The sequence below is a fragment of the Stenella coeruleoalba genome (assembly GCF_951394435.1).
Source record: "Stenella coeruleoalba genome assembly, chromosome: 1".
Lineage (NCBI taxonomy): Eukaryota > Metazoa > Chordata > Mammalia > Artiodactyla > Delphinidae > Stenella > Stenella coeruleoalba.
The window spans coordinates 98,801,655-98,815,875 of NC_137169.1; the positions used below are offsets into that span (position 1 = coordinate 98,801,655).

At 39.4% G+C, this 14,221-nt stretch overlaps 1 protein-coding gene across 4 annotated transcripts in view; it reads right to left on the reverse strand.

Annotated features, from left to right (window-relative positions):
* Positions 1–5,553: 5,553 nt before the first annotated feature.
* The window catches only part of LOC307190469 (monocarboxylate transporter 1-like), a gene marked incomplete at its 5' end in the record, with an annotated part of 112,091 nt that continues 103,423 nt past the window's right edge, over positions 5,554–14,221 (reverse strand). For all 4 annotated transcript variants that reach the window (XM_079929632.1, XM_079929633.1, XM_079929631.1 and 1 more), the window contains 2 exons: positions 5,554–6,741; positions 10,229–11,095. In XM_079929632.1, the coding sequence (XP_079785758.1) occupies positions 6,488–6,741; positions 10,229–11,095 (1,121 nt within the window). In that variant the 3' untranslated portion in view covers positions 5,554–6,487. The remainder of the gene's footprint in view (positions 6,742–10,228; positions 11,096–14,221) is intronic.

The window sequence follows — 14,221 nt, forward strand, 5'->3', positions numbered from 1 at the left end:
TTGCTTTGGCCATTATTTACCCTCCAGGATTACGCAGGACTCGCCTCTTCCATTCTAGTGTTTGTTTCCAGAGTTTCCATCCAGCCCCACCTTCAGCTCTAGCCGCTGAGCTGCCATGCTCTTCTGACAGTAGATGACCTGCTAAGATGGAGGGGTTGTGTTGTGAATTTTTTGGTTTTTTCACTTTTCATTGAAATTTTAAATTTACAGAAAAGTTGGTACAGAGAGTTTCTATATGCTCTTCACCTAGCTTCCTCTGATGTTTTTTTAATTTATTTTTTTAAAAAATGTTTTATTTTATATTGGAGTATAGTTGATTCACAATGTTGTATTAGTTTCAGGTACACAGCAAAGTGATTTAGTTATACATTAGTTATACATATTTAGTTATACATATTTAGTTATACATATACATATACAAAGTGATTTAGTTATACATACTAATGTTGTATTAGTTTCAGGTACACAGCAAAGTGATTTAGTTATACATATTTTGCTTCCTCTGATGTTAATTTCTTGCATAATCATGGAACATTGGTCATAACTAAGAAGTTAACACTGGACAATCCTATTAACTACAGACCAGTTTTTCCATTAGTGTCTTTTTGTGGTTCCAGGACCCAATCCAGGATATCACATGCATTGTTTTTAACTATAGCTGCCTCCCTGGGGTTTTGTGTGGATTGGATGATAAACTGCACGTAGAAGGGCTACGTAAACCATGAACTATGTAAGTGTTATCAGCAGTTCTTTTTCATTGTTGTTCTGGTTAATGATGAAACATACTGACGCTTCCCTCACTGCACTGCTCGGTGTGAGTAGATTCCAATTTCATTATTAAAATGACTAAAACCGGAGAACAGTATGGAGGTTCCTTAAAAAACTACAAATAGAACTACCATATGACCCAGCAATCCCACTACTGGGCATATACCCTGAGAAAACCGAAATTCAAAAAGAGTCATGTACCAAAATGTTCATCGCAGCTCTATTTACAATAGCCCGGAGATGGAAACAACCTAAGTGCCCATCATCGGATGAATGGATAAAGAAGATGTGGCACATATATACAATGGAATATTACTCAGCCATAAAAAGAAACGAAATTGAGCTATTTGTAATGAGGTGGATAGACCTAGAGTCTGTCATACACAGTGAAGTAAGTCAGAACGAAAAAGACAAATACAGTATGCTAACACATATATATGGAATTTAAGAAAAAAAAAAATGTCATGAAGAACCTAGGGGTAAGGCAGGAATAAAGACGCAGACCTCCTAGAGAACGGACTTGAGGTTATGGGGAGGGGGAAGGGTGAGCTGTGACGGGGCGAGAGAGAGTCATGGACATATACACACTAACAAACGTAGTAAGGTAGATAGCTAGAGGGAAGCAGCCGCATGGCACGGGGATATTGGCTCGGTGCTCTGTGACAGCCTGGAGGGGTGGGATAGGGAGGGTGGGAGGGAGGGAGACGCAAGAGGGAAGAGATATGGGAACATATGTATATGTATAACTGATTCACTTTGTTATAAAGCAGAAACTAACACACCATTGTAAAGTAATTATACCCCAATAAAGATGTTAAAAAAAAAAAAAAAAATGACTAAAACCATATGCTGGGCACTTTAATCCTCACAACAATTATATTATGTTTCTGTTATGAGGCTCAGAGTTGATATACCTTTAGGCTTTCTAGGCCCTCCCAAGGTAGAGTTAGGTACCCTTTCATGTGCTGTCTCATCACAGCACTTACTGTGCAGTCTTCCCCACTAAACTAGAAGCTGTGGGTTCCAGGAACTGGATTTTGTTCACTGTTATTCCCTCTATCCAGCAAATAGTCAGGCACATAGATGATACTCAAAAAAAAACTGCTTAGATGAATGAATAAATTAAGGCTGATTTTTTTTTTTTGCAGTTTTGAGTGTTTTATTTATGCCAAATTGGATAAAATATGTGTATTTCTCAGACAGAAAAGACATGTCGAGGTAGAAATGTACCTTTCAACTATTCAGGGGTACACAAGTACACTGGGGAGATTGTAAAAGTGCAGATTGTGAGTCAGTAGGTCCGGTAAGCCTGAGTTCTATTTTTATTTTTGGGGGGGGGTTTGAGTAATTTTTATTTAAAATTTTTATTTCCTTGTATCTTTTTTTTTTACTTCTTTATTAGAGTATAATTGCTTTACAATGGTTAGTTTCTGCTTTATAACAAAGTGAATCAGTTATACATATACATATGTTCCCATATCTCTTCCCTCTTGCATCTCCCTCCCTCCCACCCTCCCTATCCCACCCCTACAGGCGGTCACAAAGCACCAAGCTGATCTCCCTGTGCTATGCGGCTGCTTCCCACTAGCTATCTACCTTACGTTTGGTAGTGTATATATGTCCATGCCTTTCTCTTTGTCACAGCTTACCCTTCCCCCTCCCCATATCCTCAAGTCCATTCTCTAGTAGGTCTGTGTCTTTATTCCTGTCTTACCCCTAGGTTCTTCATGACATTTTTTTCCCTTAAATTCCATATATATGTGTTAGCATACGGTATTTGTCTTTCTCTTTCTGACTTACTTCACTCTGTATGACAGACTCTAGGTCTATCCACCTCATTACAAACAGCTCAATTTCATTTCTTTTTATGGCTGAGTAATATTCCATTGTATACATGTGCCACATCTTCTTTATCCATTCATCCAATGATGGACACTTAGGTTGTTTCCATCTCCGGGCTATTGTAGATAGAGCTGCAATGAACATTTTGGTACATGACTCTTTTTGAATTATGGTTTTCTTAGCGTATATGCCCAGTAGTGGGATTGCTGGGTCATATGGTAGTTCTATTTGTAGTTTTTTAAGGAATCTCCATACTGTTCTCCATAGTGGCTGTACCAATTCACATTCCCACCAGCAGTGCAAGAGTGTTCCCTTTTCTCCACACCCTCTCCAGCATTTATTGTTTCTAGATTATTATTATTATTATTATTTTTTGCTGTAGGTGGGCCTCTCACTGTTGTGGCCTCTCCCGTTGCGGAGTACAGGCTCCGGACGCGCAGGCTCAGCGGCCATGGCTCACGGGCCCAGCCACTCCGCGGCATGTGGGATCTTCCCAGACCGGGGCACGAACCCGTGTCCCCTGCATCGGCAGGTGGACTCTCAACCACTGCACCACCAGGGAAGCCCTGTTTCTAGATTTTTTTGATGATGGCCATTCTGACTGGTGTGAGATGATATCTCATTGTAGTTTTGATTTGCATTTCTCTAACGATTAATGATGTTGAGCATTCTTTCATGAGGGCTGATCTTTTAACCATTGCTCTATTCTGAAAACTGCTGTTTTCCTTACAACTTACTGTTAACTGTCTGCCTTCCCCTACCAGAAAGTGAGATCTGTGGAACACAGAATGAATCTTCAATGCCTAGAACCCTGCTTAGAACTGACACTTAGGGTAAATGTCAATAATATCTGTTGAGTGGATGTATGGAAAGGTAGACTTCCTCCTTTGGTCCACATCACCCTGTCTTTTTGTGACATCATTGTACCCTTTTCTGTTAAAAAAAAAAAAATTATTTATTTAGGCTGTGCCGGGTCTTAGTTGCGGCATGCGGGATCTTCATTGTGGTGTGCGGACTCAGTTGTGGCATGCATGCGGGATCTAGTTCCCCAACCAGGGATCGAACCCGGGTCCCCTGCATTGGGAGCACAGAGTCTTACCCACTGGACCACCAGGGAAGTCCCTCACTGTACTTTTTTCTGATGCTGCTCTCAGTAGGATAATGTTCAAAAGCATGACGCTGTGATGTGGGTAAGTGCAGAATGCTCTGGCTTCCTGAGTTAGACATGCATTTGCAGCTGAATGATGACTGGAAGGGGAACCACAGGAATGCTGTCCCTGAGAGCACGGTCTCCAGGAGGGAAGCAATGATGGTTGACACAGGCGGCCTGTGGACTCTACCCTCCACAGCTTTGTCCAGGACAAGCAAAATCATGCCTTGAGGCTATTCATGCTCTGTGTTCTCAACTTCCATGTCACACTCGCCTCCCTTTCACCAGAATGCAACTCTTAAAGATAAACAAATAGATAATGGTTTATAATGATCATTAGCTTTATTTTCTTAGGAGATAAGTACCTCTTGTCAGAACTCTTCTATTTCAAATCTATTCATTTTTCCTCTGTTATTAGTGAAAATATAACAATCACATTCACATTAAGGAAAATGAATATAGGGAAAAAGTCACCATTCCAACACAAGTATGGTTGGAATTTTGTGTTTATCTCTTTCCTCTTTTTTTTCCCTGAGAGTATATTATATATACTTATCTAGTTTGTGTTCTGCTTTTTTCACGTAACATTGTATCATGCTTATAACAGAAGGATCTTTCCATGCTATTAGACTTCATAACCATCTATTTAAATACACTGCCACACATTTAAGGGTGTTCAAATAGATTGTTCATTTCACTGTCAGATATGCCAGGAAAAGTCACCTAAAGAGTTTGAAGGACAAAACCTCAGGGCACCTAAATATTTTTAAGACTGTTAAATGTTGGGATTAAAAAATAAACCTTCTCAGGAATTCCCTGGCAGTCCAGTGGTTAGGACTCCACACTTCTACTGCAGGGGACACGGGTTCAATCCCTGGTCAGGGAACTAAGATCCCACATGCCACGCAGCACAGCCCAAAAAAAAAAAAACAAAAAAAAAAACCTTCTCTAAAAATACACGGAGGACAGCACATGGAAAAATGGTCAACATCTTTAATGTTCAGGGAAATGTCACACACTACATACCAACTAGAACGGGAAAGTTAAAAAGATCGGCAATGCCAAGTGCTGACAAGGATGTAGAACAGCTAGAATTTTCATACATCGCTAGTGGGATTACCAAATGGTATAGCTACTGAGAAGAGAGTTTGATAGTTTCTTACAAAGTTAAAAATGTACTTGCCATATGACCCAGCAACTCCAATCCTAGGCATTTACCCAAGAGAAATGAAAGCAGGAGTCTGCACAGATCTCTTTACTTAGAACAAAGCTCAAATGTCCAACTGGGGGATGGATATACAAATTATGGTACATCTCTACAAAGAAATACTGCTCAGCAATAAAAAGCAATGAACTACTGAAAAATACAACCACATGGATGAACCATAAAACATTATGCTCTTGTGAAAGAAGCCAGACACAAAAGGCTACTCCCAACTGCTGTTACTCCCAACACTTCTGACACCAAATGTGTGGGTTATTTCCATACCAACAACCATTGCGTCAACTCTCCAGACACCGACTGGGTGTCCTACAGTTCAATTCTATTCTGACATAAAGTACCCGGAGTTAGTGTCAGATTCCACAGATTTAAAGGCTTAGTCTCACAAGACTGCCCTCACTTCAGATTCCAGTCTCAAGTCCCAGGTTGCCACCTGTACTTGTGACCAATCAGCTATAAATTGGGAGTTCCCATGACTCCTTCATCAAGTTTGATAATTTACTAGAATGGATCACAGAACTCAGGAAACACTTTGCTTACGTTCACTGATTTATTATAAAGGATACAATTCAGAACAGCCAGATGGAAGAGACGCATAGGGTAAAATATGGTGGGGAGGGGAGGTAGGGAGCTTCCATGCCCTCTCTGGGCACACTACTCTCCCAGTACCTCAAAGTATTCACCAGCCAGGAAGCTCTCTGTAGTTTAGGGGTTTTTATTACATAGGCATGATTGATTATATCATTGGACATTAATAACTGAACCCAACTTCCAGCCCCTCTCCCCTTCTCAGAGGTCAGAGGATGGGGTTGAAAGTTCCAACCCTCCAATCATGCTTTGGCCTTTTTGGAGACTAGCCCCTATCCTGAAGTTAAGAAAGGGGTCTCCAGCCACCAGTCACCTAATTAGCATGCAAAAGAGACTCTTATCACTCCAGAGATTCCAAGGCTTCTAGGAGCTGTATACCAGGAACTGAGGATAAAGACCATATATATACACTATTGTGCCATAGTTACATACTATGTGATTCCATTTATTCCATTCTGGAAAAGACAAAACTATAGGGGACAGAAATCAGAGCAGTGGCTGCCAGGGGCTATAGTTAAGGGGAGGGGATTAACTGCAAAGGAGCAGAAGGGAATTATTTTGGCTGTTTGAAATATTCTATATTAGTGTGGTAGTTATTTGACAAAATACTTGTGTCAAAATTCATTAAACTTTACTCTTATAAAAGGGATTTGTAAGTATTTAAGGTATACCTTGATAAATATGACTTCAAATAAAAGCTTTTTCCTTCTGTCACCTTTTGCAAATCCCCTGCCCCTAAAGGACGTGACATATTTATTATGACTGTTGTAAAGGAAGGAAATAAAAGTTCTATCAATGAACACCTGGTATGACTTCCACACAAATGTCCACTATCCACTGTTAGCACCAAGAGTAGAACATGATTGAGTAGAATTTTTCAAGTATCTTTGCCCCAAAGCTTCTGTTTATCTCTGACTTCAGCCTGAAAGTGTCTCCTCTTTGGGTCCTGCTTCTGTGCCTTTCAGTTCTGGAGATTCTGCAGCTTTAATAACTTCTTTTGGTTCCATCTCTTTACTTTCCTTATTCTGCTTCGCCTCTGCCTTCTGTTCTTTTGCCTCAAGTTGATAATGGATGCCCATGCCAATGCAGAGATAGATGCCTGAGACAATAAGGATTATGCCGCATGCCCAGTATGTATATTTGTAGTCTCCGTATATGTCACTGAGACGACCTAAGGATGTCCAAAAAAAAAAAAAAGTTATGTGGGTAAACAGTTATACCCTTTCCCAAATAAAGCTTAAGGATCCACTCAAAGAGCTCGTAAATGACAAATTAGTCTAAATAGAAACTGCTCAAAATTATTTGACCTTTTGTTTATGATGTCAACTGATTTTGGATGACCCTGTGTATTCTATTATCTTTAGCAACTTGAAAATAATTAAATCTTGGCAAATTTGAATTGGGAAAGTCCTAGAGACCACCTAGAGTCAATCCTCTCAATATTCAATGGAAAAATTTGTTGCTCAAAAGAGGTTTAGTAGTCTTGCCCAAGGCCATAGAGCTAATTCCAGTCTCCCAGGCCAACGCACTTTCTCTGACATCAGCATTTCCCAAAGGGCGTTCCTGTGAACACTCGTCCTCTGCTAACATTAACTAACGGCAACACCCTTCCACCATCCTAAGTGCTTAATCCTCACAACAGGAAGATTCTATCATCATCCCACTGTATAACAGAAAAACTGAAGTACAGAAACCTTAAGTAACTCATCCAAGGTCACAAAGCTTGTAAATGAAACAGGTTGGCTTTCAACCCAGCAAGTTACTCCCTAGTGTTTGCAAAGTCAAGTAAATTTGGAAATGACACATAGTCTTTTCTATTAAAGGCTTTATGAGGTAAAGAAACTTATTTACTTATTTATGAGGTAAAGAAACTTATTTACTTTGGTGTTTCCAATCTTTTTTTGGCCATGAAATCCTTGTCATAGTAAAATTTATTAGTATCTCAAACTAGTATTAAGAAATAAACTTTGGAGGGACTTCCCTGGTGGTCCAGTGGTTAAGAATCCACCTTCCAATGCAGGAGATGTGGGTTCGATCCCTGGTGAGAGAACTAAGATCCCACATGCCGCAGGGCAACTAAGTCTGCGCGCCACAACTACTGAGCCTGCACGCTCTAGAGCCCGCGAGCCACCACTAGAGGGCCCGCGTGCTGCAACCACTGAGCCCACGTGCGCTGGAGCCCATGCCCCACAACCAGGGCGCCCAAGCGCCACAGTGAAGATCCCACATGCTGCAACTAAGACCCAATGCAGCCAAATAAATAAATAAAAGAAATAAACTTTGGAAAATACTACCCATATAAAGGACATAATAAGCAATTCAAATATGACTCCATATGGTTTTCCAATGCAGGGCATCACTCGCTCAGCAATACTTATTGATTCTCTAAACATACACATGGCCCTGGGTCTGCTAGGCCCTGAGTTAAGGGTGAGCAAAGGAGGTAACATCCACAGCTCAGTGGAGAAGAGAAATGTTAATCCAATAACTATAAAGACTGTGACAAGTGCTACAAGGAAGGTTTGAAGGCAGAAAATAAGGGTTTTAAGACTAGCAAGTAGGGTCAGGAAGGCTTTTCTTTTTTTTTAATTAAAAAAAAATTTTATTTTTGGCTGCGTTGGGTCTTTGTTGCTGTGCGCGGGCTTTCCCTAGCTGCGGCGAGCGGGGGCTACTCTTGGCTGTAGTGCTTGGGCTTCTCATTGCAGTGGCTTCTCTTGTTGCGGAGCACGAGCTCTAGGCGTGTGGGCTTCATTAGTTTTGGCACGCGGGCTCAGTAGTTGTGGCTCGTGGGCTCTGGAGCACAGGATCAGTAGTTGTGGAGCACGGGCTTCGTTGCTCCGTGGCACGTGGGATCTTCCCGGACGAGGGCCCGAACCTGTGCCCCCTGCATTGGAAGGCAGATTCTTAACCACTGAGCCACCAGGGAAGCCCAGGAAGGCTTTTCTTAAAGTGTAAACTTAGCCAAGACTTACAGGAGGATAGGAGTTATCAAGGAGAAGGGAGATGGGAAAAGGCTCAGGGCAGAGAACAGCCAGTGCGAAGGCAGGTGATAGGAGGAAGCACAGGGTGTGAGAGGAGAAGCAGAGAGCAAACTGAGTGGTGGGAAATGAGGCTGGAGACACAGGTGGGCCAGGCCACGCAGGACCTAGTAGGCCACAGCAGGGAATTTGATCTTCACCCTGAGAACGTGGGAAGCAACTGGAGTGTTCTAAGAGATGAAGAACAGCTAGAGTGGATATGGGTAAAGTTAGAAGCCTACTGATAAAAGATAGGAGATTTGGATAAGAGTGGTAGTTGTGATGGAGAGAAAACGGGCAGATTAGAAGGAGATTTAGGAAGCAAAAAACGGACAGGATTTGGAATCTCCTTGGGTATATATAGGGAGGAGAGAGGGTGGACAGGTCAGTAGTGGATCTTCTGTTATGTATCCTTCCTTACTTTATAGTACATAATCTCAAAAGCATGGGTCACATCCAGAAGTCCAAATTATTGTTGTATTTTGTATTAATAATAATTTTAAAATGTAAACCATTTAGCATTCTTTTTTTTTAACATCTTTATTGGAGTATAATTGCTTTACAGTGTTGTGTTAGTTTCTGCTGTATAAAAAAGTGAATCAGCTATATGCATACGTATATCCCCATATCCCCTCCCTCTTGCATCTCCCTCCCACCGTCCCTATCCCACGCCTCTAGGTGGTCGCAAAGCACCGAGCTGATCTCCCTGTGCTATGCGGCTGCTTCCCACTAGCTATCTATTTTACATTTGATAGTGTATATATGTCAGTGCTACTCTCTCACTTCGTCCCAGCTTACCCTTCCCCCTCCCTGTGTCCTCAAGTCCATTCTCTACGTCTGTGTCTTTATTCCTGTTCTGCCCCTAGGTTCTTCAGAACCTTTTTTTTTTTTTTTTAGATTCCATATATATGCATTAGCATACAGTATTTGTTTTTCTGACTTACTTCATTCTGTATGACAGACTCTAGGTCCATCCACCTCACAACAAATAACTCAATTTCATTTCTTTTTATGGCTGAGTAATATTCCATTGTATATATGTGCCACATCTTCTTTATCCATTCACCATTTAGCATTCTTAAGAGAATAATACACCGGGTTTTATTGTCACTTACTAGCTGTGTGATCTTGGACAAGTTATTTCACTTTTAGAAGCCTCTATTTCTTTATTTATAAAGCGGGAACAATAATTGTCCTACATCACAGACTTGTAATATATGACAGAATATAGAAAATGACTAGGATAGTCCCTGGTATACTGTTAGCCCTCACCTGGTACCTACTGTTATTATTTTAAATATTACTGCTGAGATAAACTCCACAATTAAAAAGAAATCACCAACAGTATTTTAAAGGTGGTTATACATTTTTCTACAATAAACATGTTAGGTTTTTTATCAGGAAAAATTATTATACATACTTAAGTGTGTAATAGTTTTTTATTCCTCTTTCAGCTTGATGATTCACTTTAATTCAGTTCTATTATTTGAGCAATTACGCTGTACCAAGCATTGTGCCAGCACTGAGGGTACAGAAGCGAAGAAAGACTGTCAAGCAGCTCACTGATTTCTGCCTTCTATCACCTTCCTAATCTTCTGTTTTATGTTAATAGAACCATAGAAATAGGGAGACATACTATACCTAAAATTGGTGGCCCCAGGAGAATAGGACAGCATTCCACAATGGTCACCAATCCCACAGCACTGGAGAACCTCTGGGATCCAACCAGGTCCATCAGCGTTTCAAACAATACGGCGCCAAACCACCCAAAAGCAAATCCAAGGAATCCCGCATAAAGACAGAACCCTATATAGCTAGAGGATAAGGGTACTAGCATATGACACACTCCATTTGCAATAATAGAAGCAGCAAAAAAATACTGAACTCGAGGCCTTATCCACTCTGTGTTGGCTACAAATCCCATAGAAGGTCTGGCTACCATGTCAACAAAAGCCAGAATGGAAAGAAGGAAGGCAGACTTCTCACTAGAGTGATGTTGACTCTTGGCATAATTACTAAGAAAGACTAAAGGTGTAGCCAGCGCAAAAGACATTATCACATTCCCAGAGAGGTACAGCATAAAGCCTCTGTGTTTGAATAGGGATAAGTCCAGAAGTTTGTTAACTGTTTGGAAAACGGATTGTTTCTCCTTTGCGGGGTTTCTGCCATTAACTTCTGTATTTGCATCACCTGCCCCCATGTTTGCATCACATTTTCCAGCTTCCTGAAGGGATTCTTTAGACTTCTCTTTCCCTGCAGTTGTTGGCTTGGGCCCTATTGGTCTCATCAGGGCTCCAGCCACACAGCAGTTTAGTAGGATGCCTCCAAGAATTAGGAAGCTTCCTCTCCAGCCAAAGACAGCAAAAAGAGCCTGGTTGAGGGGGGCCAGGGCGGAGAGGAACACAGGGCTGCCTGCCATGGCCAGTCCATTTGCTAATGGTCGCCTCTTGTAGAAATACTTGCCAATCATGGTCAGAGATGGATTCAAGTTGAAGGCAAGCCCAAGACCTGGCGAGAGGGGAAGAAAGAATCACATACTCCAATAAATGTCAGAAACATATTTGGAATTAATTAACTAGGCAAAGAAATGAAGTGGAAAGAGGTCAAAATCATGAGAGGCTGTTATAACTAGTAGGTCATTAAGTGGACTGTTATCAAATAAATACAGACATAAAGTCTCTTTATGCAGCAAATACTAGATTTATAAAATTAAAAAATGTATATATATGTGTGTATATATATATATGTATATATATTTATATATGTGTGTGTGTGTGTGTATATATATATATATATATATATATATATATATATATGTATGTATGTATGTATATATTTTTTGGCTGCACCATGTGGTATGCAGGATCTCAGTTCCCCGACCAGGGATCGAACCCAGGCCCCTTGCAGTGGAAGTACAGAGTCTTAACCCTGGACCACCAGAGAGTCCCTAAAAAATGTATATTTTTAAAAATAATTCTTTATCCTTTAGCAACAAAAAGAACAGTAAATGTAAGATCCTTTGTCTTATTTCATAATTTTAGCTTTCCAGAGGAATAGCTTTCCAGAGGAATTGAAAGCAAAAAGGAGAGAAGATAAATTTTATAAATTCAGAAAGCAAGATAGGAGAAGGGGCAGAAGGAAGGGAAGCAAGAGAGAGGGAGGGGGAGGGAGAGAGAGAGAAAATGTTTTTGGATAGTAAAACACAACATTGTCAAGATGCTAACACTACCTTAGTAAATCCATTAATTTAATGAAATTTCTATGAAAATTTCAATGTGTTTTATTTTTCAAATGAGGTAAAATGACTCTAAAATACACCCGAAGAACAAATGCATTAGAACTATTGGAAAAGGATAAATAATTGGTGGGCCTACTCTAACAGATATATAAATATATTGTACAGCTATGGTATATTGTACAGTTGGTTTCTGGACTTTCTGGGCAGAAAGTCCAGAAACAGAACCAAAAGATACATTTAAATTAATAGGGAAATAATGGATTTTTCAGCTAATGGGGCTGGGACAGCAACTATCCCAATAACCTGTTAAATGGTCTCCCAGTCTTGCTTCCCTACTAGGTAAACCAGGTTAGGATGCTTGCACATTTCGATCTCTCTAATGACTGCCCGTCCATAACTTTTCACTCTGGATTAAGAGGTCCCATGATTTGGCCCTAACCTACCTCCCTGCCCTCATCTCAGTCTATTCTTACTTGTGCTAAGTGTAACTGTTCTTCTAGATTTTCTCAAAGCCTTCTCCTAGCTTTCATTCAGATCTCAACTTAAAATCACCACCTCTGAGAAGCCTTCCCTTTAGGGACCATTCAATTCTCCTCTATCAAAATTCTGTTTTAAGTCTTTGCAAAGCAGTTATTACTACCCAATATTTTTCTTATTTATTCATTTATTTGTTGGTCTGCTTATTGTCTGCTTCCCTCCACTAAACAGCAGGAATCTTGCCTGTCATGTTGGCTCTCCCCACAGAGCTTGGACCAGTGCTGGCATATAGTTAGGGACTCAATAAGTATTTGTTGAGTGAATTAATAAATGAAATAATGAACAGGCTGAATAATCACATGGGAACAAATAAAGTTCTATTCCTTCCTTATGTTATTCAAATAATCCAGATGAGTTAAAATAGCTAAATGTTTAAAAATTTAATTAATGTAGTAAAAGTATAGATCCAAAAAGATAATACCCATTACTGGCATTATCTCAGGTCCTGCAGGTGGGACTGTAAATTATTATAACCTTTCCAAAAGAGTATTTGGCCAATGATATCAAAACGCTTTTTTCCCAGTAATTGCTCTTCTAAAAATTTATCCAAAGGAAATTATCATTTTCACAAAGATGCATACAAAAGCACTATCATGCAAATACTGTTTATTAAGAGTGAAAATATAAACAATCTAAATGTCCTTCAATTAGAGAATGGTGAAATAAATTATGGTATATCCATCTATCCCATGAAAAAATAATTGCTGCTAAAGTGTATTTACTGAGATGGAGAAACTATGTATAATACATGATGTATCATTAAGTGAAAAAATTGGTTACAAACATTATACATACATAATCTCATCTCTTTAAAAAATTTTTTTAACTGTATTGGAGTATAGTTGATTTACAGTGCTGTGTTAGTTTCAGGTATAGAGCAAAGTGATTCAGTCATACATATACATACATTCATTCTCCTTTAGATTCTTTTCTCTTATAGGTTATCACAGAATATTGAGCATAGAGTTCCCTGTGCTATAAGTAGGTGCTCGTTGGTTATCTATCTTATATATAGTAGTATGTGTATGTTCATCCCAAGCTCCTGATTTATACCACCTCCACTTTTCCCCTTTGGTAACCATAAGTTTGTTTTCAATATCTATAAGTCTGTTTCTGTTTAGTAAATAAGTTCATTTGTATCATTTAAAAAAATTAGATTCCACATATGAGTGATATCATATGATATTTGTCTTTCTCTGTTTGACTTCACTAATGTCATCCCTCTTTGTTCTAAAAATTCTATGTGTGCATATAAAAATGAGTTGATATGGCATCAAAATATTAATGGTAGTTTTCTCTGAACTGTAGAGCTATGGGTGTCAATTGTATTTATATTCAGCAATTTTATTTTCTTAAGTTAGCTATTAGAAAGGGGGGTTTCCTCATGAATGCCCTTTAACCCTTGAAAATGTATCTGTCTTTTCTATCAGAAACTGCTTTGTATCTGACATTCTCTCTTTCTCTAATTTGAGCCAATTCCTTCTTGGGTAGAATGGGAAATGAGTGGGAATAGCTAATGACCTCCCTTTCAACAACTTTTTACCTATCACCACTATCTTCTTTCTTAAGACAAAAAAAGAAAGAAAAGGAAAGAAAGAAAGAAAGAGAGGGAGGAAGGGAAGAAAGAAAGGAAGAAAGGAAAGAATCTTTTTCAATTTATTCATTCAATAAAAATAATCACCCATTAAGCGCCAGAACTTTCTTTAAAGACTTGCTTTTTTAAAATTAACATATCAACAGCTCTAAAAAATAGTGACCTAGTAATTTTTCTAACAAAGAACTTTCATTTTTCAAAAGAATTGGCAAATTAATGCTATAAATAGTCCACACAAAAATTAATGCTTGAAAATACATCAGTA